We start from the raw sequence: 26,732 nt of genomic DNA on the forward strand, positions 1-26,732 counted from the left end.
AATGATTTTTCTTTCACAAGTTTGAATGAAAATCAAATTCATTTCAAAGCAAATTTAAAATAAACCATGTCTCACAACAAGCACCCCTCCTCACGGACGGTCTGCGCCAATTCCCCTCCCCTTCCACCAGCCAGCCTTGCTCTTCAGGCCTCTCCCTCCAGTCCAGCCAGGACCTGGGCAAACACAACCAGTCCTCTGCCTCCCTCGCACCAGGCTGTCTTGGTGGATCGGCCAGACGCCCCAGCCTCTTCCACGGCTAGATTTTCCTCTGTGGTTTGTCCAGCAACAAGTCACCATTGCACACATCATTGCATCTGTAACTCATCAGGCAAAAAGGTCAGCGCAGAAGTAAAAGCCATGAGGCGTTACTGGTACTTTAGGAGTGCTTTTGAGCAGACGAATGGTTTACCCTAAGCACACTGTACCCTGCAGGGACTATCAGTCCAGCCAGCTTCTTCAGTCCAGGGCTTCTTCAAACCATGGTGGTGACACAAGTGAATCGCGCAAGAACACCAGCCCAGGCTGTCTCCGACAGCATCAGCTTCTTGGAGTACAACAGCCAGGAAAGCTTATAACACAAATTCCCAAACTGATTGCCTCCTGCAACATGTAGATCAAGGCTATCTAGCAGTGCTTTTAAGAGCACACAACACCTCTATCGTGCACTTGTGCGTATTCCCACCTCCAAAACGTTGGATTTTTTTAGGTGGTAGAATTGAATTCTCCCCCTCACACCCCTTTAGCGTCCATAACATCCTGTGGCAAGGAGCTCCACAGCTCAACTCCAACCTGTGGAATACTCTCCTCTCATTTTGTGCAGCTGCTAGGTTCATTTGATGGCCCTTAGTTCTTGTGCTGTGCAAGATATGCATCCCTCCAGCCCTTCTGGCCTCTCTTCTCCATGCTACAGCCTGTGTTTCAGCTCCAGGAACCAAGGCTCAAGCAGCAGAAGGTATATGCAGAAATAAGATCATCCCCCTTCCCCAATGCATCCCTTCATATTTACTGCTCCCCTCTCTCCCTTCCTCTGCTTAGCTTTCTCCCTGCTATAATTATAGCTACAGAAAGTAAGTATAGACTGATGCTTTAAATGGAGACTGGCAGGTCTGAGCCTTTCAGAAAGATGGAGATAGGAAACCAGTCCCACCAGGAGACATAGCAATTGCAGGGTAGTTGTTTGAAATGGATTTGAACAGCAAAAGCCCAGTCAAGTGTGTGTGTGTGTGGGGGGGAAGTGACAGGATGATGCCACATAATAGCATACAGAGCACAGAAATCTGTTAGAAGTCTCTTCAACTAACTGGCCTCATTTCTTTAAGCTTTGCTTCCTAATTTGCTGTGGAAGAGCAGAGCAAGCAGAGGTGACAGAGCAGAGGGTCACACCCAGGATCTAGGAAGTAAAGGCTTGACTAGACTGTACCAAGGAAAGGTCTTAACTCACTCTAAAGGTGCCCTAAGCCAGGAGCAAAGCTCACCAAAATCTGTTAGTAAGAGGTGAGGTTTTATTTTAGTGAGGCAACTCCAGCAAAGTGCTGCCTAGATCTGTGAGTCACTCCTGCCTAGGGTGCTGCACCCCCTCCACAAGATACCCACTAAGCCCCAACTCTGTCTTCCTCCCAGCACTCAGCCTCTGTCCTCTTTTTATAACACTAACTCCAGGTCATCTGTGACACTGTGCAAGTCGCAAACCAGCACTGCGGCTCCTAACTACAGCCTCAGCTAGGAGCAGAGAGCCTGTGCAAGCTCCTGCAAAGCTGGCCTGACCCCAGGAGCTGGGACAGGCCCAGAGAGCAGCCTGCCCTTTCCACTAGCACCTCCTCGAGGATGGCACCAAGAGCTGAACAGCACTGCTATCGTCTCCACCCTTGCACAAAGGTTTTAGCACACCCAGAACAGAGCTGAAGGAGTAGGTTAATATAAGAGTGACCAGATCCAGCACAGTTCCTGCCACTGCAAGCAGCTTTGAGAGGAGGAGTGCGAGTTGCCCCGTTACAGTCTCTGGGGTCACCTAAGCAAGTGAGGCCTTCTCCACCCACTCTTGAAAACTGTGGAGGGCACAGGCTTTACAATAAGGAAGCACAAGCATCCTTCTCAGGGCAGGCACTGGCTTGCTAAAATGGTGACCACACAGGGGAAAGGAAGCAAGTTGTTAGTGAAGAAAAGAGCCAGAAACAGGAGTAAACAAGAAGGTTTGTTCTTGTTAAGTTTATTGGCATCATGTTTGTCTCTTTACATAAGAGCTCAGCCTACGTACTAGAATGTAGACCTCTGGAAAACAGGTAGAAGGGCTCCATTTAAGCAAGCTACAAACGCAAGAACAAATACCAGGAAGAAAGGAGGAGAGGAAAGGGAATAGATTGCCAAGTTTCTCCATACCAAAAAAATCCAGATTAGCAGTCAGTAAGAAGAAAGGGAAGATTCATAGTCCAGGTCATTCATTGAGAAACAGCTACCACAACCCAGGTGGGAGAGGAGCTCCTTCCACAGTACAGAGAGCCACTGGAACACCTCAGATCTGACTCCTTCTCACATATGCTCCAGGATGTTAGGAGTTAAGCAGTGGGGGAGGTGAACAAATGAGGTCATTTCATAGCTGTATTTAATTTTTTTTTTAAACCCATTAATCCAGTGTGCATATCATTGCTGTTATGCAAATCTGAATTTAGATACAAGGAAGCTGGACAGATTTTTCCAGAAGATGAAGCCTTTCAGCTTCAAAACAAGAAGGCTTACACAGTTCATCTCTACTGTACAAAATACTGCCTCTATCTGGACTTTGTGTTGCTAGCACACTGCAGTTCACAAGTGTCCTCCTCACTTTCTAGACAATCTGTGTTTCAGTACTTGAACATGTAATTCAGGAATTTTACACTAATTTATACATTTTTAATTGGTTGCATATATTAACATGTACTATAAGATTTTTCCTAAAGAAGCATTACATAATACATGGATACTGTAAAAAGATCTGATTAGTTAAAAGTAACAAGCATTAACAGAGATACATACAAAACTCAACCTAGTTGGACTGAGTGCTGAGCTTGCAATGAACTATGGGTAATCAGCCTTTCCAGTTGCAGCCTTCACAGGGGAAAAACACAAGACAGTTAAAAATGTAATTTGTTACACAGATTACCTGTAAACAGTTTCTCTCCATTGGACACCTGGAATTAGATTCAGTTCCAAACATACATAAGAGTTTCCATTTTAAACTAAGAGAAAGGTCTGTTACCATGAAGTGTGATGTGGATGGTGCAGGGACATGAGCTCTGAAGTGCTGGACTCACAGATGCTCATGGGAGATGGGTGGATTTTGGCAGCTGGAGATGGAAATTTTTAAATTGTTTTAAACACAGAAGAGGGGCTGTGTGTTTGAAGGCCTAAGTGTGATATTGGTTTGTGAAGGACTGTGCTCAACCCCTCCCTCTCCCCTCAGCAGCTGCAGCTCTCTGCAGAAGCCTTCACTCGGTCATTCTTGTCTAGTTTGATGGGTTCGGGGAATTCATTGTAAAGCTCCACTTCGGTTTCCTAGTGGGAGAGAAGGAAGAGTTAGTGCCTTTCCCAAAATGGATCTACAGATGGCTCCTAGCATGTGAGGTCCCCTCCAGGAAGGCCTTTCTGGCCTCCACCCTGGCTGCGCTAGCCAAGCTCAGCAGGCAGTACTGGCACCACCAGAGGGCACCCGCCGACCCCCCATTGCCTACCTGTTTAAGTGCATTTCGTGCAATCGTCTGGAAAGCTTGTTCCACATTAATGGCCTCCTTGGCACTGGTTTCAAAGTAGGGGATGTTGTTTTTACTGTAGCACCAGGCTTGTGCCCGTTTTGTGGTGACCTGGGCAAACAGAGAGTAGCATCAGCAACTGCAGCCATGCAGGAAGGGGGCTTCGTTTCCAGGCCAAGGCCTCATGCCCAACCTGGGTTACCACAGTAGCTCTGACATCAGTAAAGCTGTAGCCTATATACAGAGCTGCTCCTCCCCTCCTCCTCCCAGTAGTCTCAGCTCTAGAGGCAGAGCTAGGGCTGAGCAGCCTTCTTGCAGGCCTGGCTGAGTCTCCAGCTCTGAGCCAAAACAGAAGCCCCCCCTCCCCCCCAAGAGGGCCAAGCCCTCTTAGAGCACAGCAGACTGCTACCTACCACCACATAACTCAGCCCTGAGCAAGGAGGACTGTGTCTAGTCAGATGAGTGCCTGCAGGGCACAGACTGCTCAGGAATCTGCAGAGCAAGGACTGGCTCCCACAGGAATTACTCAGCATTTCTGAAGGAAGAGAGTCAGCTCCTTTCCTTGAATCTACCTAGAGAGCTGCTGCAATCTCTGTTGCTGCGGAGAAGCATGTTGAGTACAGGGGTTTGATCCCCTTCAGGAAGAAGGGAATAGCCTGGAAAAACTCCTCCTCAGTACCATGCAACAACTGAGCCACCCTTTGACACCTCCCACTCCCATTCCTCAGAGAACCCTCACATGTCCCTACAAGGTTTCCCACTCCAACGATTTCTTAAGAGCAGGCAAGCAAGTCCCAGTACTCACTTGTCTGTTTTCTAGGTCAATCTTGTTTCCCAGCACAACGAAAGGAAAGTTCTCAGGATCCCTTGGACTGGCCTGAATGAGGAATTCGTCCCTCCAGCTGTCTAGGGTTTTGAACGTGTTAGGGGCCGTAACATCGAACACCAGCACGCAGCAGTCTGCTCCCCTGTAGAAGGCAACTCCCAGAGACTGAAACCGTTCTTGTCCTGCTGTATCCCATATCTGCAACAAAACAAACAGGCAGTTAAGCCAGCTCTGCTCTAACAGTCAGTCCACAATCAGAGCATTCATGTTAAAACTGCCCACCCCAGGCATCTATAGCCTCCAGCCAGGGGGAAAGCCAGCCTGAGGGAAGGAGCACCTGGCAGTTTGGAAGTTTCCGCAGGCACTAGGCAGCACTAGCCGTTTGTGTGTTCAGTCTCAGCAAGGGATGCATCCTTGTTTTGAGCAAGCAGGATTTAGGGATTAGGGTCAGAAGGTAACCTGCCTGCAACACTGGTATACTGGGGTACCAGCACAGTCCAAACACTCAGCTAGTTACAGCAGGACTTTTGTTGCCTTGCAGTCAGTCTCATCATGGAGAGAGGAAAACTTTAGGTACTAAAGACGCATGCAAACTGGTAGGTTAACGCTATGCTCAAGAGTCAGAACAGCATGAGTAGTTGACCTGGCTAAGGAGTTCCTTCCCAATCCCTTGCAGTCCCTGAACAGGGATGTGTATCTTGGTAGAAAGATACAGTGATAGCACCAAATGGTGGCTTTAAAACTGGGCACAGCAAAGCTGCTCTTAGCTGAGTACAGACGAGCTGATCTTTGCCTTCCCTCAGTTCTGTTCATGCACAGATTTGTGGAGAACCCCAGCAGCAGCTGTGGCCAAGAACAGTTCAGTGCAAGCAGGACCTGTGACCACTACTCTGTCACCAGCACCACTCTGGAGTAGATACTTCCACATGGCCCAGGTCTGGGCAGCCAGACATCTCCTCTCAGCAGAGCAAAGTTACTCCTTACCTGCATCGTCACTAGCCTGTCATCCACCATGACCTCTTTTGTCAGGAAGTCTGCACCTATCGTAGCCTTGTACTGGTTACTGAATTTCTTGTTCACATACTGGTTCATGAGTGATGTCTTTCCCACCCTGCACAGAAAGACAAACAGGACTAGGTAGGCTGCTTCTGCAACAGTATTTGAATTAGCCACCCTGAACAGAACATCCCACCCTTCACCTTCCACCACAGCCTCTTGGCCTGTCAGTCAGGAGAAGGGCACCCAACTCTGAGAAAGGGCTTTCACTGCAATGTGATGCCAGGGCAACAAGCTGAGCAAGAGCATTAGCTGTGCAAGGGTATGAAGGATTAAGGTGCCGTTTCTCAATCAGTAATCTGACCCTTAGTAAGGGGTGTGCATCATACAATGAAGGCAGTCTTGAAAGATGAAGTGCCAGAAGGAACCCAGCAGAAACAGTTACCTTCAACCTCTACAGCACAAAGGGAGCTACAGGTACAAGCAATCTCAGCCTGGCAATAGGTCCACATACTGTGCTCTGCTAGGTGCCTAGAGGTGGAGATCCTTCTCAAAGAGCCAGCTGAGAGGGTCACATGCCCTCTGTGGCTGAGAAATACTTCCTGATCAACAGCATGCTGGGCACTCTAGTATAAATAAGCCTGATGTCATGGGAGTCAGGTTACAGTCTGCAGGGCAAACCCAGAAGAGTAGACTCCTCTCAAGAGCCAGGAGTGGCACAGCTTTACTCCAGATAGGCTCTAGCCACATCAGGCAAACTAAGCAGATGGCTCAGTCTAACCTACGCCTCTGACAGAGGCAGAGTTTTAAATGACCAAAGATCACTTATGGTGGCCCCCAATCTCTTTCTTTTTTTTAAAATGAAATGCTTATTTCAACACCATACCTCCTACTTGCAAAAGGCTATCCAGTTCTGCTACCAGAGGCTCATCAGCAGACTGCCCATTTTGTTTGCCCTGTTTAATAATGTGGCAGTATTTAAAGATATTAAGTTGTGGGGACACATTCAGGACAGATGGCAGTGAAGTGCTCTTAAAGCCATAAGGCAACACAGCTATCTGGGGCTGTAAAACTTCTCTTCCCAACACTGTTGGTTTCTTGTGGTGCATCCAGACTCCTACCAGTTAGAGCACTACTCCAGCTAGCCAGATGCAGACTGGCAGCCTAAAGGCTCCTCCACTTACCCAGAGTCTCCAAGGATGATGACTTTCAGTAACACTTTCTTCCTAGAAGTCATCTTTTAAACTAAAAAGGAAGAGGAACAATACCATCAGATACCATTAACACATCATTCCTCAAGGCAGCATGCAGCAAGTTTGGTGTCTGAGACACCAGACCCTCAGTAAGGAACCAGTGAGCGGCAGAGCCTGGCATGCCTGGAAACAGACTCCATGTATTCAAGGCTGCAGTCAACTACTAACCAGGTGTTTACTCATTCCACAGGCCAGGTCATGTCAGACCATTAGTGGCCAGTTAACGCTAACACATAGAAGAGCCGAGCACTTCTCCTTTACAGTACCATGCCCATTTTGCACCTTATTTTCAGTCTCCTTTATGGGCATGCTAGCCCAGGCCATCTCCTTTAGCCTCACTGGAGGCCATGCAATAAAGCAGTTCAGCTCCCAATACAGGCTAGTTCTTATATGTGCTACTAAGAGACATGTAAGCAGAGCTGTATGTTAATACTAAACATTCAAACTTTGTCCTTCAGTAGTTTCTTAGAGAGCACCACACTTCCTACATCTTCCAGGTTCAGCTTCAGAAAGTAACAGCATTCTCTGGCAGCTTTGCGGGAGCACTGAGACCCTAGAAGGCAGTTGAAGCAGTCCTTGCACAGCTGCACACATGAGCCAGACTGCTGAATTACAAGGTAAACTGCTACTAGACCCTGCTGCTTGCAGAAAACACTTCAAGCTAACTACTGCCATCTCACCCTTGGAAGGACAGGTAAGCCGGCAGTGGCAAACCTCAAAACATTGTCTATTGCTCTTATTAGTAGTTTGTTCACAGTTGCATCCTACCATTACTCCAGTCCACTTTATAGGCAGGTGGCTCTAAATGGGCTACTCTAACAGCCCATCCAATTAGCAAGTGAGAGTTCAGCTCCAAAAGTCCACACTGTTACTCACTCCCAATTCTCCTACGTCCTCCTCCAGATCAGTGGAAATAGCTAGGGCCTGCTGCAGTTGGACTTTTAATATGCTTCTGGGTGTGCTTTAGCCCAGCCAGAGCAAGCAGGAAGCCCTGCTATCAGTAGCTGAGCACAACTGCAGGTCAGCACACCTTCCCTTCCACAAGGCCCCTCTCCCCCCTTCCGGGGAGGGATGGAACCAGTCATCATCTCTTATGTGCTGGGGCTTGATCAGATCACAACATACCCCAGTTTGCTACTCACCTGGTCTGCAAGGAAGAACTCCTTGGCTTTCCCTAAGGAGATCCACAGCAAGGAGAGCCAGATGGCTATAGCTGTGCTACTTGAATTCAAAGACCCTTGACAAACAGCTTCAGGTGCTAAGCCCTTATCTGGGGATTTGCTTACCCTGAAACTCCCATCCTGCTCTGCCAAGCCACAGTCCTCCTACCACAGAGCTTCTACTCTTCAGGAGCTACTCCTGACTTCACAGCTAGGAGAGAGGCCTTTGCACTGACACAGTATGGCTATAGGTATTTTCCGAGCCACTTGGTCCATTGCCTGTTTCCAGGGATATGCAGCACCTGTTTGTTCATCTTCAGCCTAAACTGCTGGATAACTGCAGCCTGCTTCATCCCATTGCTACAGGAGTTAGTATGCTCCAAGTCAGAGGAGACTCTTACTAGATGCAGAGTCTGACTGTAAAAAAAAGTCTTATCCTCAGCCTTTGAGTGTTAGAAGAACTGTCTTTCAGACTTTATTATCAGGAAGTGCTGCAGACTTCAAAACTTGTTTATGATACAAGGTGAGAAGCCTTCCTGCTGTCACTGTAGATAGTGATGCACACTTACAGCAATACCTTGTTAGATTACACCTACCTTAGGCATCTAGTGACCTGTCTACTTAGAAAACATGACTCATAAGTTAACCACCACAGCATGTTGAGTGAAGAGGCCATCCAGAGAGCTCACACTATCCTTAGATGGTTGTTAATAAATGCCAGAGAACCTGCACAGGACAGTTACTCCAGGAATCTACCTCCCCTTTTCAAGGCAGTCTATGCTACACTGGACTGCATTGCTCAAGGATCCAGCTGGCAGCCCAGCTATACTAGCCCAGGTATATCCAGTAAAAAGTTGCCAATAACCCCAGCATTAAGTCCTGCTTCTGCTCTTGCCAAGATCCATACTCCAGCTTGTCTTGTCTATAGCAGTGGGGAGAACAGCCCATGAAAGCTCCCTCAGACAGACTGTACCTCCTGTGTTTTCAGAGCATGTAGCACAAGTGACACTTGTGCTAGCCAAGCCTAAGCCTTCTGTAGCAGTCAGCCCAGACGGGGTAAGAAGCAAGTGAGCAGAGCTTTAAAGCAGCTTAATAAAAATTCAGTCTACATAGCTGTCTTGGTAAACATCTGTATAGGTTCAGTCCAAGGTGAGAGTCACCCATTTTCCTCAACATCTAAGATAACCCAGAACCCCATATGTGCAGCTTTTATTTTACCCTGGGTGTTTTTAATATCTCTTGCCATTGGCTGCTGCCGCTTACTGCTTCCTAGTATTCAAAGCAGCTTTGGACAAGCCGGCGTTAGTCCTCATGCTCAGGAGAGGGATTTGCAGAACTCTCCGCACAGCACTAAGTCATGCTGGGTGCTTAGTGCCCAAATTCAACATGGCCTGAAGTCCCAGTATGAAGGGAGGGGAAACTGTTCTGTCAAGTCTTATTGTCCTGGAAATAGCTCAGCTGGACGGCCACCTGGAGTCATGGGAAGGAAGTCTGTGTCAGACCTGACACTACCTTGTTGTCATAGTTTATGGGCTACCCCACTAGTTTGAAGGGCTATTACTGCCTCATGAACACTGATCAGGTGAGACACAGCTTCCACTCTATGGGATGCAGAGGATGTGAGCTATAGCACAGCAGGAGCCATTTCAACTCAGAATTTTTGCCAGGGCCATGAGTCTGATGAATTCCTGTTCTGCTGGGGCCCAGAAGTGACCACAGCCCAGGGTTTTCCACCCTTATTTTGCTAAGCTTGAACAACCACTACTGTTTGAAATCCAGTCAGTTGAGGGACCAAGGCTTCTTACTAACCTTCCTGTTACAGGTAGAAGCAGACCCACCCTTCAGAGCTATCCCTTGCCATTGCTTCTTAGAAGAGGGGACTGGAGGAAGTACCAGTGTTGGATCTGTGGTGCTGTCATTCAGTTGCCTCAAACATATGCATGCTGCAGCCTTTATAAACAAGTTTTAGGTTAAAGCCACATTGGCAATAGATATCCATCTGAAGGAAACCCCTCTAGTTTAAGTAGCATCAGATTGCTCTCCACAGCACGACTTTTGCTATTTACTTGATCCTTATCAAGTTCTGCATGGCTGAGCTGCTCTCCAGCAGCTTCAGTTTTAAAGCAACTGTCTGTGCTAAACAGAGGTTTGACTGGTCCTCATGAGAGCTTAGATCTAGTTAGATTGGAGACTTCCCCACTGTCTTTCCTACATCATTATGTCACAGGACCCATGCACATCAATACAGTCCAGGTAAGCTCAGAAATACTGCAATCAATTCCAGTTACAGCAAGCCATTTGCTGTGTCAGCAGAACAAGGTACAAACAACTCTAGGCCAGGTTCAATATTCAAAGATTTGCCTACCTTGAGTCATAGGCAATTTGTGACTATTCATTTGTTAACACTGTTTCTCACATTATGTAGCATCAAGTAAGCAGGTTCATTATTGTCTTATGTCCCCAAAATGGAGTCCCACATACATGCCCTAAGCTACATAGGTCTCATTTCTGGCAAGTTTTGCTAGTGCAAAATTGACTAAAGGAGACTAAGAAGAATACAGCTCCAGCCTTCAATTGAGGCAGGCCTGAGTACTAGCAGGTGCCATTAGTTAGCATTTGGAGTTTCTCCAGTCACACCAGCAAAAAAACCCCTAAGTTACTTAGCCACATTGAGACTTAGGCTGTGCAAGGTTTCCCCTGTGCTGTTACAAAGAGCAAGCTCAGCTTAAGAGTTTTAATCACAATGTTGATCTCAATCAGGTCAGTAGTATTTGAGTCTAAGACTATTTTGCACTACATATGCAACTTCTCTTGCTTTATTATGTCTGGTACGAGTATTGTAGAGCAGCCTCCTGTAAAAGTCACACAAGCCCTTAAGATGGCAGTGTGCTAGCCAGCCAGCTCGCTCAGGACTCCTATCCAGTCCCAGGAGGATTTCTGAACAAACACTTCCTCTTTTAGAGGAATCTTGAAGAAAACCTGTTTGTTAAGATTTGATCCAAGATGTCAGTTCTGTTTTACACTGTGCAAAGCCTCCTGGAGAGAGGTCACCTGCATGACTGCTCAGAGCATAACCTACCAGCACAGCCCAGGCAGCCCTTCTTGGAAGCTGTCAAAAACCTCCTGTCAAGAGACTAGCCAGCAGCATTCCTCTTCCTGGCTTAACTAGTGCCAAAGGAACAACAACTGCCTCTAATATAGGAGAGGCATCCTTCCACTCAATTTTTAATGCCTGTTCCTCTAAGAAAGCTATTAACAGTGTGTTGATCCTCATGAGATTAAGCCCAGCATGGCAATTTCACTCCCACAATAGTCTTATTACTGTCAAGCTGGCCTTCTAGACCAGCAAGGGAGAATACCTCACATCTGGCCTGCAAGTGTTGCTGGCTTAGCTGATCTAAAGGGAAGGGTCAAATGCTGTCCAATGAAGCTCAGTAGTGCTATGGCTGTTCAGACACAAAACTAAAGAAAGTCCATGCCAAATCTAATTAGACTTCCCTTGTTGCTTCAGAGCACATTACAACTCTGTCCTTTCATATGCTATATTAAGACAGCTGCTTTAACTCAAAGCAGAAATGGATGGTTAAGGATTCCTTAGAGATGTTCACGTGTGTCAAGTGACAGTGCAGGTATTTTAACATTAATTAGGTTGATACAAGCAAAGAACAGCAGGAGTTTGCATTAGTGGCCCACTAATCTTTTAGATTAGTTATCCTTTGACAGGAGTAGGCCTTGTAACAGCAACACCCTAGTAAGCTGTTCATGGACAGTTTTAGTACTAAAGTAGCTGGGAGGGGGGACTTGCCTCTGTGGAAGACAGCAGCTCCTAAGCAGCAGCACACCGGTTTTGAACCTGCTGATGAGCAGGATGACTTCCTGTTAGCACACCTGTTGGAACAGTCCTTACTGCTGCAGCTTTGCTATTAAAAGGTTCAAATCATAATCCTAATCAAGAATCAAAGTATCCCTAAACAGAGACTAGAAAGAGGTATTTGACCAAAAGTTCTTCATCTTGTGCCAGCAAAACAGCTCTTGATCTTCTTTGCAGGAGGTCTGAGGCTGCCATCACCTCAAAGAGCTTGAAGCCTGCTCTCTGCTCCTACATCTACCATAGCTTGCCATCTGCACCTTCCACTACACACCAGCTGAAAGTGTAAGCAAGACTGTTGGACCTCAGCATTCTTGCATCCCTGGCCAGGAATATAACCCTCATGCAGGCAAGCTGCACAAAGCAGTAGGTGAGCAAGTATTAGACAGAGCTAAACTCATTGTGGCACTTACAAACATCTAATTCTGCTCCTCTATTCCAGCAGATAGCACAAGAGTGAATAGGTGTGCCACAAAAAGGCACATTTTAGTTTGAGGCACCACAGATCTGTTTTGGGTGCTGTATCCAATAAGCAGACCATTCATTTCTGCAGAATATCACAGGGTCTTCAGCAAAAAGCAGCCAAGATAAAGCCAATCTTAATATAACAATATTCCATTGGGGCATACCATGCACTGCTGTGGGCTCACCAGTGACCAGACTGAACAGAGGAACAGCTACACTCAAGCATTATGTAAAACTTTGTCCTGAAATGCAGCTAAGTGCATTTCAGACAAATGCTACCTTTGCTCACTGTTATCTCTAGCATGGGGGAGGCTGCAATGCATTAAGTCTCTGTACTACACTGAAGATCTATTTTTATTCCCCCTCCCAGTAGTTCTGCATGTCTTCATAGAGGCTGAAGCTGGAAGAATGATTCAAGACCATCTCAGCCAGACTGACCTAGTTCCTTCCCAGAAGTAGGAAGTCCCCTAGCATGTTTGGCATCTCAGGAGGTGATGTTTGCTTAGACCACTAGCCACTAAAATAAGAGGCTCATCGGTTGTTTACCCTGTTCTTACAGGATCAAACACACTGTCAAACCAGCACATGTCAGCTGACAGTGCTCATGTTGGCCCCTGCAGTGATTTACAAAGCCAAGTTTAGCTGAGGCTATGTGCAGACACATGAACTTGAACAAGTTCAGCTGCACTGAACAGGCAAGGCTTCATCCTGAGGAAAGGCAGACAGCCTACTAACTGTAGTTAGTTGACCAGGATCACAGTTTGTGGAGAGATCAAATGGTCCAGACACCCTTTTTATTGAAGCTCTCAGCAATCTCAACTTGCAACAGGAGCTCAACTAAGTTTCTTCATTTCTAGTTTTAACACTAACAGCTTAGCAACATCTGCATGACCAGGTACTTAGACCTAACAAGTCATGTGCTAATGCAGAGCACTACAGGTGCCAGTACAGTCAGCTCAGCATGACTTCCTGCCTCAGACCTGTGCTTATCAGCCTCTACCACATCTCTCACTGCACTCTCCAGAGAATGCCACAACAGCAAGCGAGCAGAGCAGAAACCCAGCCCTCTCAGTGGGAAAAAGCTGAGAGCTAGTCAGAGGACAAGGTGCTATTGCTTTTGTAGGAACATGGCTTAAAGGCAACTTCACACCTTTTAGTTAAGAAACAAGCTAGTAATAAGCTTGCCTTTGATTTCTGCGGCTGCCATAGAGCCTGCATATCTTCCTTACCAAACTGGAATGCTCTAAGAGCAGAGCAAGTGTCTAACTAGCATCCTCAGACTGAGGACTGCTATGGCAGCTCCTAAACATTTTAACAGCAGTTCGAGCCTTACATCAACAGGCTGCACAAGCAGGATAGAGCCCCTTCCTGCTCCCATGAAACATTTACTAGTAGTTTAGCTTCTCCAGCTAACCACAGAATACCTTCAGAAAAACCCTTACATTTAAGCACCAAGCCAGGACTTGCCTCCACTCTGAAACCACTTAGAAACATCTTGCCATTCAGGTAGACAACTTGCAGGAACTGCTCTTTTTATATGGGTTGCCTGTTAGGGTAACAAGCTCCTATGGATCAGGATCAGAGGGCTACCACAGCCCATACTGTCAGTGGGCTCTAGAGGTCCTTTGGGGCCTCCTTGATCTACCACAGAAGAGTCAGTTGAAGTGAAGCCCACACCAAAAAGCAGCTGGCAAAATATTCCTGTGACAGCTTCACAGAAGGGTACACTGCAGTTGCTACTTTATCAGTAGCATCTCAAAACTGCTTTCCACCTCCCTCCTCCCCACACATTTGCATTGCTGTTCTAACCAAGATATTCCCTCCTGCTGGGACCCAGCCAAGAGCTCAAGCACAGCTCATCATTCCTTCCTCAGGAGGAACAGCTAGGCTGTCTGCTACTTACTGTAGTTTCATCAAGAGCAGGCTTCTGTCCAGTCAGTGCCTTTCCCAGTCCTGTGAGGTGGAATTACCTCTGTTCAGGGAGCTGGAAGCCTCATCTCCCAATTAATTTGATATCTTGTGCAAGTTTCTGTATTTTGAGTTGTCAGATGTAGGTATGCTGTCCACTGTCTCCCACCCCCAGCTGGCAGCCAGAAGCCAAATGCTTCACTTCTCTGAAGAACAGCCTAAAGTTTTAGATGCTTGTTAGCACACTGACATTGCTCAGATCAAAACAGAATCTTAAAACATGTTTCAGTATCCTGGAGGAACTGGCTTTTTAGACTACAGCTGTCTGCAGTAAATTTCAACCTCATTTTGAGGTTAGAGTTGCCACCTCCAGTGCAGGAGGAGTTACTCTAGTACCGAGCCAAGCTCAAGAATCAGCAAGCAGCAGCCACAGCCCAGACATATGGCTTGGTGTTCAGTTGATCAGCTGCTTAAGTGCTAACACTAGAACAGGGTGACATGCTGCTAGTAGCCAACCAACCTGGTCTGTGAGCTAACTACTAGACAACTGTCAGGCCTATACACATACTCTGCCCTTGTTCCTGGATAAGGTGCTCTCAAGACAGATCAGCAACCTCATGCTCTCTTTTTCCCCTAGGGTAACACCTCTGTGCTAAAGGGAGAGAATGTGCAGCCAAGGGAAACAAACACAGCTGGATGGCAAGAGCTCTGGATCAGCTGTGAGCAGAACAGGCTCATGGTGCAATCAAACAAGTGCCAGACCAGTGCAGGGGAAGACTCTCCTTTCAGGGGCAATAAAGCTGCACCTTGCCTCAGTCACACCCTCACTTCCCAGCTCCAGCTGGAGGCTGCAGGACTCACTCACCCCAGCTGCGGACAAGGGATCAAAGAACTGCCACTGGTGCCTGGTAGGAGCCATGACTGCAACCAAGTCACATGAGTCCCACATGAGAAGGGGTCTGCCCTGCGAGGTCTCAGCCAGCTGCAGCTCTGCTACAGCAGTGACTATCCAGATTTGGAAAGCATGGCATTCCTGAGAGGCACTGGTGCACGTGATTAGCCAGGCTCAAAGCCTGAGCTCTTAAAGCCAACTTCTCCAGTCCAAACCTCATTGATTCACAGGCCTGTTTACACCTCGCAGCATTTCTCCAAATTAGAGTTGTTTTGCTTGCATAATGTTTAAGTACTAGATGGAGAAGCTGAACAAGTTTCTTGCTCTAAAGCTGCCATTAATGAATTGTGACTCTACCCTAGAAAAGTCCAGAGTAGGTTGGGCTAAACCTTCTATGTCCAGGACCACAGCTTACAAACTGGTTCAAGTTAACAGTTTAAGTATCATTGCAGTCATCTCTAAGAGCAGAGATCATTTTGATCTGATTAGACAGTTTGAAAGTGGGATCAGAACAAGCGCAGAAGTTCATCTGTTTGCAGTAGTAAGGAGATGTTTCTGCATGTTCAGTCAGACTGGCAATATATTTAGGAGCAGTAGAAAAGGTCTGAAGGTCACGTCTTGGTATCTACAGGAACACTACTTCACCTAGACTGCTGCTTAGCCTAGGATTACAGCAGCATGCATAGGCTCTTCCAGGCAATAAGCACCCCGGGCCGAAGGAAGGCAGTGCAGACAGTCTCCAGCAATACAGCCAGCTATGCTGGACATCCATCCTTAGTCTGGATGGATCAGTTTGCTCCTCAGCAGCCTGCAGCCGATCACCATCCATGATCCACAGTGGGTATTTGGAGACCACAGGTGTGCCCAAGGCAGTAATGCAGGAAGGCTCTTTAGAATTAACTCTGCACAGCAGCAAGTCCGGGATCCCCAGGGAGGGAAAAAACAGACTGCTGAAGTCAGTCTCCACAGTATACAAAACCAGATCCTTAAGCCATACTCAAAAGCTGGAAGTGGGATGTCTTCAGTCAGGAAGTCTTAGTCTACCTCATTTAGAGTTCTGCCAGAAGGTGAAGGTCCATTGTACCACAGGATACATTTCTCCCAGTAACAGACAGCTGTAGAGCCCCACAAGGCTGATGAAGATCTGAAGTTCTTCAGCTGCCTTCTGTTTGGAAGCTTACACTGTCATTTAAGTATCAGTATAGCTCTGCCTGTACATATTAGGGAGAAGCAGTCCCTCTGCAAACCTCCAAGGACTTCAGGCAGTACCCAGTCAACTCTGATTTTCCCCAAGCATCAAGCCACAAGAGCAGGCATGGTTACTTTAACACCCCTCCCCCTTTATCAGAGCAAGCTTAACTTCCCCTATTCTGCCCTGGGGGAGACAATCTCAGGATGTGGGAGGAGAGTTGAGCACATTGCTGGCTGCTGGGAGACACTAGGCAACAAGCCATGTGTCTTGACTAAAGGCCTTGCCTACGCAAAGCATTTTAGCTATACCAGTATAGCTTCCATGTTGCCCTGTATCTATCAGAACAGTCTCCTTGGTGGAGAAATGCCAAAGCAAGAAAAACAAGTCTTATACTATTAACTGAAACACAGCTATAGTGCCCATACAGCCTAGTTTATACAGCTGTCTGCCAGCCTATTTTGGCACATGGCCATCTAGCTAGTATTGCCAATCTGCAATTTGAGCAACTCCTATATGAATAAAGATAGTCCAGAATGGTTCTCACATCAGGTCAATCCACTGAACATGATTCCCTCACTACTTTCCATAGAGAAAGCACAGTGCAAGAGGCAGCTGGGTTTTAATCTTTCTGTCCAGAAGATAAGGCTGGCCAATTCAAAACATCAAGTTAGTCAGGCCATTAAGAGACAGTAAAGTTATTAGATCTTCAACATATTTAACAATATTTTTTCAAGCACTTGGATTAATTTCTAGTTTTGTCTTCAGCTTCCTAAGGTTTCAGACATTCCAGTCATGCTTTCGGTTTTAGCAACACAAACAGGAGGTGTTAGATAACCTCTCCAGTGGTAAGCAGGAGCAGGGATCTTAGACCTTGTCAGTGGTAAACAAGCCTTTATTTAACCTGCTCCCAACTGCTAGTTTCCCCCAGTTCCTAGAGGCAGATAAGAAACCAAAGTGACTGAAAAGAGCTGTCAGCAAAGGCTCAGGCCTTCAAGTCACAAATGATAGCACTCAGAAGGTCTGCCAGACCCTGGAACTTGCAACTTGAAGTTAAGATATAAGATGGGCTTCCAAGGATACATTTACAGGCCAGAAGACCACCTCAGCCTACCCATCCCCACTATCAGTATTAGTATCAGAACTAAGCCTTTGGGCTCAAAGTCCGTATGAGCAGTTATTACAGACAAGGTGGGGAACATCCACATTCAGATTGCTTGGTATTTTGTCTATTTCAGCACAAGGAGAGTGGTGGAAGATATGGGAAATCTTATCCTCAGGCAAACAGAAGCAGAGAAATACTAGCTCCTGACACTAGGGAGGAAAGCCTTACTTCTGGAGAGTCCATTCCCAGGAGGTCTTGTTCTCAGGAACCAGTCTCCTCCTAGAGAGGAGGCTTCCTCTAGGGACACACTGCAGTCTAAGAATTAAACCCTGATCCGCGAGCAGAACCAGTGATCCTACACAAACTCAATACCTGTTACTATGCTAATGAAGTTTGCAAAGCAGGAAAGACAAGTATTTTAGTACCCAGGTCCCAGGATGGGATTGTAACAGGTAGCTTACAGTGACAGCTGAGTCAGTGCTTAACAAGGAATTCCTACTGCAGAGACTTGTTTCCAGACTCATACTTCATATCCCAGTACCTCTTGCACAGCTCCTGCATCAGCACTTTACCAGCTCAGCTAGTCTCTTGATGAAGCTCCACAGAGGACTTAAAGACTCACTAAAGTGACTTTTGCAGTATGATCCAGAAGACAGTGCTGGTACTTTGCATTTTATTGGGGGGGGGGGGGGGAGGAGGGAGAATCAGATCTAGCAGATACCTTAGTTACAGCTCTGTCCCATGCTTGAAACAATGTTATCGCTGTGCCAGTTTGGAAGTCAGATACCATAACCAGTGTCTGCAAGCTGAAGGGAAGCAGATACCTGTGCAGGCAAGTGACTCAACCAACCTAGGAACACAAGCACCCAGCAAGTTACTCTTCAAGAGGATGCTGTTTCCCAACAGAACAGAGATCAACAGTTCAGTGCAGACTCACCAAGGAAAACCAGTAGCCCCAGCAATCAAGGTTTACATACTCCAAGCCAGGTAGCCTTTGTTTAAGGCTCCAGCTGCCTACCTTCACTTTCATGAACTACTTAGCTAGTCCAGTGTGTACCCACTCCAGTAGTGGATCAAAGTTGGAGTATACAGTGAGCGATGACAGACTCCAGAAAAATACTGTTGTTCTTTAGTGACAACATAAAGATCTACTCAGTTTTAAGCTGTTTCTGCTCAGAACTCCTGCAAGTGCAGTTAGAGATACGATTAGCCACCTTAAGTGGGCATTTTAAGTCATTATGGACAAGCAAGAGAGCTAAGTGCTCAATATATTAAGTGCCTTTAAGTTGTATGAACAGGAATCCATGCTATAAGTTTACGCTTCAATATCATCTCAAAGGCAACGCACCCTTCCTGAAGTTTCACTGCTCTGAAAACAGCCACTGCTTCCCAAGTAGGTTCACTAGCAAGAAAAGTCAAGATTATCTGAGAGCCGCTGCAAATCAACACATTTCTGTGGCCTTGACAGGCTTGCTTTCCTCCCCGTCACTGACCATGAGTTAGCAACGGCAGTGTTGACACAGCTTCCCTCATGCATGGAGCACACATTGCTGGCACTAGAAAGGAGGGAGCAGTCTCGCAGGAACAGCGCTAACAGCAACAATGACATCACCACGGCAGATCTCGACCGAGCACAAAAACGCAGCAGCACACCGAGTTTGAGAGCTGCATCCCTCAGAACAGAGTGCAAAAGCAACTAGCATGTCAGAAGCCAGAGAAGAGCCATGTGATAGAGGGGTATCCCTTCACTGCCTACTATTTCTGAACAGCACGGGGAGACACCGACCTTCGGCACTGGTTAGGAAGTCTTATTTAAGCTGCATTTAAAGAGAAATATGCTTTTTAGTAAAGAAGCTAACTGCAAAATGGTACTTTAAGTACTGTCATTTGATTTGTTATCCATATCTCATCCAGTTCTGAGTTGTACAGCCCATGTTTGGATTGTTACTACAGAAAGCAACCCTTTCATCCTCAGCCTAATGTCACAACTTAACTACATCTGGAGGCAGACTGTTATACAGCAGCTACAAGAGATTGTTTTAGAAGGCTGCAGGGTGAACGCCAAGCAAACTCCAACTCAACAAGCAATTAAACAGCAATTAGCAAGACAATGCTGTGCAAGAATGAAATACTTTAGTGTCTACAGGATGCAGGACAGCTTTCAGACAATCAGCACATGAGGCACAAGTGTGCTAGTGCACAGCTTGACATTAAAGCCAAATTCAGCATTTCAGTAAGTTCTTATCTCAACCCCTTCCGCCAAGACAAAAAGCTTTAAACTCCCTACAGTACTGTAGGGAGTTTGTTAGTACCAGCTGGTCCCTAGAAATCAGGACTTAAAAGCAGTTCATGTGACAGTTGAGGAGAAGCTCAGAAGATGTCTTTAGGGAACACTGGCAGCAGGAAAGGCAAGACAGTTCTGTGCTTGCCTATCAAACACCCAGGCTACTTGAGTTACAGAAGAAACTGGTCTGTTATAACATGAGGGAGGACTACCAGCATACATCTGTGAGCCCAGAGACCCAGCAACTTGTTTAGAGAAAGCAAACATCCAGTTGTCCTATGCTGCAGCCTTTACTCCTAAACCATGGCTTGCCAGGCACCCATCTCAAGATGCAGCACTGGAGGAAAATGCATCTTAATCAAGCACAAGCAATTTTGTTTACAGCCAAATGCTAAGTTCTGCATAAACTAGTCTCATTTTCACAGAGAAGTCAGAATAAAATCCAATACATGTTAGAGGCAATGCTATTTATAGTTTTGCACAGATGGTTTGATTGCAATTGTCATGCTTCCTCAAGGACAAGCTTTGCCAGAAATTTGCTCTGGCAGGTAGTTCACATGACCTTCCAACACAAGAGTTTTGAGACAGAGCTTTAAGAAAATGCTGCAGAAACTGCACCCCTGGTGGCCCTTTTGTCCCCAGATATCTAGCTTGGGTAGTAAACCAGGCAGAGTGGTACCTTCCCTAGGTGAGCTCTGAAGAGAGCTGAAAGTAAAAATACAGCTCTGCTGTAGGCCAAGACTTCATCCATGTTGGAATATGTCTATGGTACTTCGCAAAGAGTTTGATCTGTTGGCTTTGGGGAAGCAGGGACAAGGATGCCTGCAGTACAGCCACTGCAACACAGCTATTTAAGCCCTTAAGCTTGGCACCTTTACATTTTAAAGTGCAACTCCTAGAGAGCCATATTGAACTATTAGTATGACATTTGAGGACACAGACCAAGTGACACCACAGGCAAGAGGCAAGTTTAATAAACTAATTTGAACCTTATCAATTATATTTCATCTTGCAGGTTAAGAGAACAAGGGACTAATACAGAATTTTAAGACAGTTTTCCTTACTGAGGAGGCAGATTAGCCCCATCTTACAGCTTCTCTACATCATAAGTAGAATATTAGCATAACAGCACACAGAAGATAAAGGGTAGCACACTTGAAAGTAACAGTATTAGAGCTACTTTGCATGCTAAAGACTCAGGCCAGGCATGGTGGGTCTACTCATTAGTTCACTTAGCACAAGTCATGTGTTTAGTCAGCTGTTGGAAGTCACAAGGGGAAAGAGACAAGTATACTTGTTCTTCCTGAAGTAGTACAGCAAGGAGGCCCTGATTATTTAAACAGGGAATATTCAAGTGACTCCACCCACTTTAACCTCAAATACAGCTACTAGAGCAGGGTACATTCACTCAGGTAGCCCGGCCCTAGAGGAAGCACAGCCCAGCTGCCATTTCTGTCAGACACTGCTAGTATCACCATGGCTTGTGAACATTGTACTTTAAAATGTAAAGGTGCCAAGCTTAAGTCTGAACCAACCTAGTACTGTAGCACAACCAGTTATATACCATTCTCCCCCAAGAGAGAACTCTTCACTCCCCAACCCCATTTTCTACTTGATACAGTAGTACTAAATGCAGAGTGACAGACAAAGAACAGAGTTGGCTGGACAGTGACAAGTACAGGAAGCTTTAAAGCCTCCAACTTAGCAATTGTCAAATAAAGATCAGTTTGCTTACAGTGGGGAAGACTTTGTTCTGTCATATGTTCTCAGTTTACATATAAAAAAAACGCTATACAAACATATCACAGCAGCTTTACTTGTCAGCTGGTATTTTTATTTTTGAAGAAGGCAATACTAAGGATTCCAGATTTGAGTCAAAGGATTTGAGAGTATTTGATAAGACTTACTCATTTAAATGCTGATGTTACCTCTCTTCAGATTACAAGGGCCTTTTTATAGCTATTCTACTACTAGGAAGAATTCCTCTACTTACAGAGGAGACAGCACAGTTGTCCTAAGTACAGTTATTAGATATTTCCATATTCATCAGCCCATATGACCCAGAGATTAATAACTTATCATTCACTTTATTACACATTCACAGCCAAAAGCACTTTTGACATCCAGTCTAATACTTCTCAAAACTGACTCAGGCTTTACACACACGGAGAGCTACTTTCGCAATAACTGCCAGTCCTTTCAGCCGCCTGCTCTTCTCTGTTGCTCCAAGGGCAACCTGCTCATCGTAGAAGCGCTGTCCACCGACCACCCAGGGCAGCACTGCCACCAGCTGCGCGCAGCGCTTGCCCGACGAGCAGGGCTCAGGACGCCTCTAGCCACCAGCTGCCCCCAGCCCTCTGGGCGTTTCGAGGGGAAGCGCCAGCAGAGCCACGCGCCACGCGCTCCTCTCCCTCCGAGAGGCCCCACAGCCGACTGAGACTTCGCCCCAGGGCGGGCTCCCGCGGGACTCCCGGCGGCGCGGCGCGGGGGCGGCGGCGCGCCCCGGCTCCATTGTTCGGGGAAGGGCGGCTGGGCCCAGCCCGGGGCGGCTTTGTCCCCCCGCGCGGCACGGCGACGTCAGTCGCCCCAGGGGCAGCCCGCCCGGGGCGGCCGAGGCAGCGCGGCGCCCGGCAGGGCAGGGCCGGGCCGGGCCCGGCCCGGCGCCGGCGGGGAGGGGCCCCGCGCGGCCCCCGGCACCGGGGCGGAGCCGCCTCCCCCCCCCCCCCCCCAACTAGGCCCCAGGCAGGCGGTGCGCAGGGAAGCCCCCCCGCCCGGTCGCGGCCCCCAGCCCCATCGCGGCCGGACTCACCGTGCTGCGTGTGGCCGCGGCGCCCGCCCGAGACTCGCTGCCTCCCCCCGATCGCCTCAGCTCGGCTTTAATGGGACCCAACCACCTCCCCGCTTTCACTTCCGCCTCCCCCGACAACTTCCGGTCACGGGGCCCACCCGGCGCCCGTGACGTCAACGCGCCGCCGCGGAGCCAACGGGAAGGGGGAAGGGCAACGGCGGCGGCCCAGCGCGTCACGTGACGGCAGGCTGGCGGCTGGCCGCCATGTTGGGCGGCCGAGGCCGGCGGGTGTCCCCGGCTGCGTAACGGCTCCCGCCAAATGGCGCCACCAGAGCCGGCGGGGCGCAGGGGGATGCGTCCGTTCCGTGGCGGTGCCGTGGCGGTGCCGTGGTGGCGGGGTGGGCGCTGGGGCATCTGACACACGAGGAGCGGCTGCGAGAGCTAGGGCCGTTCAGCCTGGGGAGGAGACAACTCAATGCGTATCAGTACTGGATGGGAGGGCGTCAAGAGGACGGGGCCAGGCCCGATCCAGTGGGGCCTGGTGGCAGGACGGGAGGCAGCGGGCACAAACTGAAACACGGGGAAACCCACCCGAACATAAGAAAGCGCTCCTTCGCTGCGAAGGTGACTGAGCGCTGGAACAGGTTGCCCAGAGGGTGTGGAGGCTCCATCCTTGGAGATGCTCAAAACCTGACTGGACATGGTCCTGGGCAACCTGCTCTAGGTGACCCTGCTTGAGCAGAGTGGTTGGACCTGGTGTCTCCAGAGGTCCCTGCCAACACCAACTATTCTGTGGAGTGAGTTAGTAGCAACGGCACAAAAAAAACCCTGTAAAATAAAATACAACAATTTAAGATGCATTCAGGTGCATTAATCAGGCAATAACCAGTGCCAAGATGAGCAATGAAGGCAAGATGCAATGAGGCTACATAAAGTAACTCCGTAGCACCTCAGAGTACGAGAGAAGCAGCATCCTGGTGGTACAAGAGCACTCCGTATTTTCTACTTGGCGTGTTGGCAGCAAGTTCATTTTATTATTCAGCACTTACTGAATATTCTATTGCATTCATCCAAGTCACGTGATTATTGTAGCTTTAGTTAGCCCATGAACTTGGGAACGCAGAGACTAAAGCAACCAAGGAAAAAAGTATTTTTAGAGCTAATTAAAGAGGTAAAAGTAATGAAGCCACTTATAGCTTCATTAAAAAAGGAAATCGCTTCTGAACAGTATACACCAGACAGTACTTTTAGCTCTGTGAGAGAGCTCTTTCTCTTTCCTCTTTATTCTGTTCTGAGACAATCTGCCACATAACATCAGGCAAATTGCTTGCCTTCTCTGCATTGGTAACACAGATTCCCTGTGTGTAACCTGGAAACAGTAATGCTTACCCCCAGAAAGATGCTGCAAGGTTTGATTCATTAATGCTTGCAAAGCAGTTTGAGATCAACAGAATTATGATGGCACAGCACAGCAAATTTTCTATTAAAATCCTTATAATCTGTTGGGCCTGGATTGAATCCCTTTACTATCTGTAGCAGAGAACACGGGGCATGTTATTTACAGCGTCCTACCTTAGAAAAGTCCAACAACGGTGACATAGGGACTGAGCCCGATTTGGAGTCTCTGTTGTCAAGGGAAGCCTCCACACTGACTGCTGTGGAAACCACCTCAGCTCCAAAGGGCAGCCCAGCCCAATCTAAATTCAAGCACACGTGTTCACGCTCTCCCTTCCTTATGCCAGCACTGATACTCATCTGACCCTGTGCTGAGTCACTTCGGCACTAAATCCGCAGATAACTAACACCAAAAGGAGCATGGATAATTTTTCTGCCAGCTTAGTGCACTGAACTGCCTCCATGCAGGCTGCAACTGAAGCAAGGGAATGTGTAGGTGAGGCAGGACACAGCCGCTGGTCCTTAGACTGGTTTAAGTTGTGGTGGAAATGCAGACTAAGGGAAGGCAATTGGGAGCCAGGGCTGCTGGGTTCTTCTCTTGTGAAGCTGGCAAGTTCGTTACTGCTTTTGTACCCTAATTTCTGTATCTGCAGGACTGTGTCACTCCCCTCACAAGAGAGGGGAGCCCATGACATCTGGTTTATTAATGCTTTTTAGGTGCTCCATTAGATGCAGAGAGCTGCAAAAGAACCTGTTATCAGTTAAAACAAGGACTTAACAAAAGAGGAAGAGCTTTGCTTGGTGAAGTGATAGAGAAAACCCTCGCAGAGGTGCATGACTTCTTTGGATGAAAAGGAAAATATCCTCTACACTGCCCATTGACGTGCTAGCAGCAGGTGGGGCAGAGCACTTAGTTGCCCCAGTCTGCGTATTTCCCTTAGCAGAAGACCCCTACATGCTGCGCTGTTATGAGCAGACATTAGTGTGAGTTACAGTGTTCCTCTGCTGTCTTTCCTAAAAGCTTCCTTTTTCCTTTCTTTTTACATGATATGAAAGCCAATTAAAAACCATGGGTGAAATTTCTTCCTTCTTCTCTAATACAGAGTGATCCTGGCACCAGTGTAAAACCTACATCTATTACATATTTTTATTATCCTGAGAATAACCTTGTGCCAAGCTCCTGTGTCACTTGCTAACATGACCAACAGCTGTGTCATGGAATAATTGCTCATGATTCCTCTCTGGGAATGCTGCATTTCCTCAGACTGATGAGGCAAGATCCTGCCTGCCTTGAAGTACATAGGAATCTTGGCACTCAGGAGGACCAATGTCAGCAGAGAGGTCCTTGCTATCCATGTAGGTCTCCCGTCTTTTGGCACAGATCACAGCTACATTCACAGTGGCAGACTGAAAGGGAAAAGACAATGGTAAGAAAGTGGTAAACAGACATACTGAGTGGTGGCTGCTGTGCTTCTGCCTGACTGTATTGACATGCATGTGCACACCTTCCCAGCAGAATAAACACGGCCTGGGAGAAACCAGTGCTGTGCAGTGAGCAGCCCAGCCCAGCCAGCCAGCACAACTAGTGTCAGTAGCCTGTGAAGAAAACAGTGTTTCTCATCTGACCACTTTCTTCATAATAGCAAAACCCAATGAAACTCCTTAAAAATGGATCAATTTAAAACCCAATGCCCATTGTCCCCAATCATTAACATCACTCTGAAGAAATTAATTCTCTCCCTTTGAGGGACACAAGTGAGTAGGTCCATAATTTTATACTTAACAGTCCTCAGACATTTACCAGTGTAGAAACCCCAAAATACTTCACACACACCCATCCCTCTAAACCAGGAAGTAAGAATATCTCCAGCTTTGATCTTGTTCCCTTTCTGACAAATAATCTCCATTTACTAATCTGCCTGATCCAGTTAGAGACAATAAAACATGATACGCCTTATACCATCTCTTTCCATGTCCTTTGACAGAAGTGGACCCTCCCTTTCTATTCCATAAAAAGACACTGTGAGCAGAAATAGCATGGACACAAAAACACCTGCTGGTTGCTAATGGAAGGGCCTGCAGAGAGGTCTGCAGAGATAACCTGCACAGAAGCTTAGCTGTAGTAGCTGCAAACCCTAGACATTAGCTGTGAACATCTGATGTTCCCAACGGTGCCTGCATTCCTAACGCACTCACCACCTTCCCATGGACACACAGCTACTCCACCTCTGACCATCTGTGACATTAAAAGTTGGAGTGAGCCTGCTCATTCCTCTGACACTTATCCAGCAAATTTCAGCTCCTCAGAGGCCTGCAGTCCCTCCCGCTCCTTGCTGGGCACACCCCCAGGATCTTTACTTGCCTGTGGAGCCTGGGAAATTTAGCACCAGCCCATCCTGACAGTAACTGCTCAATGAAAATCGTCTGTCCTGTGATCCTTGCTGTCCTCTCACAAATAGCTTTGAAATCCTTTCCTCTACCACCTCTGGCTTTCCAGACCAGCTTCCTCAAATTATCATTATAATGATCTAACTTACTAAAACAAAAAAGAGGAACTAAGATGCAGCAAGCATACAATATCTTGCTTTTGTACTCCAAGTTTTGTCACCCTTTGATTTACTCTTGTCTAAAGCAGGTTCACTCTGCCTCTGCTGGGATTTTGTTCATTAAAAATCTTCTGCTATTGCATGACCACCTATGCATTTCCACTGACAAGAGTAAAACTGTAGTCTTTTGCCTGCCCTCTTTTCTAATCCCTGCTTGCAGTACAAATACCACTCCATTAATCTATTAATGCTTTCACCTTTGCAATCCTCAGCTGATTTCTAAGCGTTACGGTAGCAGCAATACATGAAAATAAAAAGCTGGCTCTGGACAAGAC

The 26,732-nt window shown here is 47.2% G+C and overlaps 1 protein-coding gene across 1 annotated transcript; it reads right to left on the reverse strand.

The window, feature by feature from the left end:
• Positions 1–20: 20 nt before the first annotated feature.
• RAB7A (RAB7A, member RAS oncogene family) lies at positions 21–22,630 on the reverse strand. Its single transcript, XM_026120039.2, has 6 exons — positions 22,478–22,630; positions 6,729–6,789; positions 5,533–5,659; positions 4,528–4,746; positions 3,705–3,833; positions 21–3,528 (listed from the first exon to the last, which is right to left on the reverse strand). The coding sequence occupies exons 2-6, from the start codon at positions 6,779–6,781 to the stop codon at positions 3,433–3,435; spliced, it is 624 nt and encodes a 207-aa protein (XP_025975824.1). The 5' UTR covers positions 6,782–6,789; positions 22,478–22,630; the 3' UTR covers positions 21–3,432.
• Positions 22,631–26,732: the final 4,102 nt, after the last annotated feature.

This window comes from Dromaius novaehollandiae, chromosome 12 (genome assembly GCF_036370855.1).
Source record: "Dromaius novaehollandiae isolate bDroNov1 chromosome 12, bDroNov1.hap1, whole genome shotgun sequence".
Classification (NCBI taxonomy): Eukaryota; Metazoa; Chordata; class Aves; order Casuariiformes; family Dromaiidae; genus Dromaius; species Dromaius novaehollandiae.

Coding starts and splice junctions, on each gene's coding strand:
- RAB7A (XM_026120039.2), bottom strand. CDS start 6,781: ATGACTTCTAGGAAGAAAGTGTTACTGAAAGTCATCATCCTTGGAGAC. Junction 4,747..5,532: donor ACAGGCTAGTGACGATGCAG/GTAAGGAGTAAC, acceptor GTTTTGTTGCAG/ATATGGGATACAGCAGGACA. Junction 3,529..3,704: donor CACGAAATGCACTTAAACAG/GTAGGCAATGGG, acceptor CTCTCCCACTAG/GAAACCGAAGTGGAGCTTTA.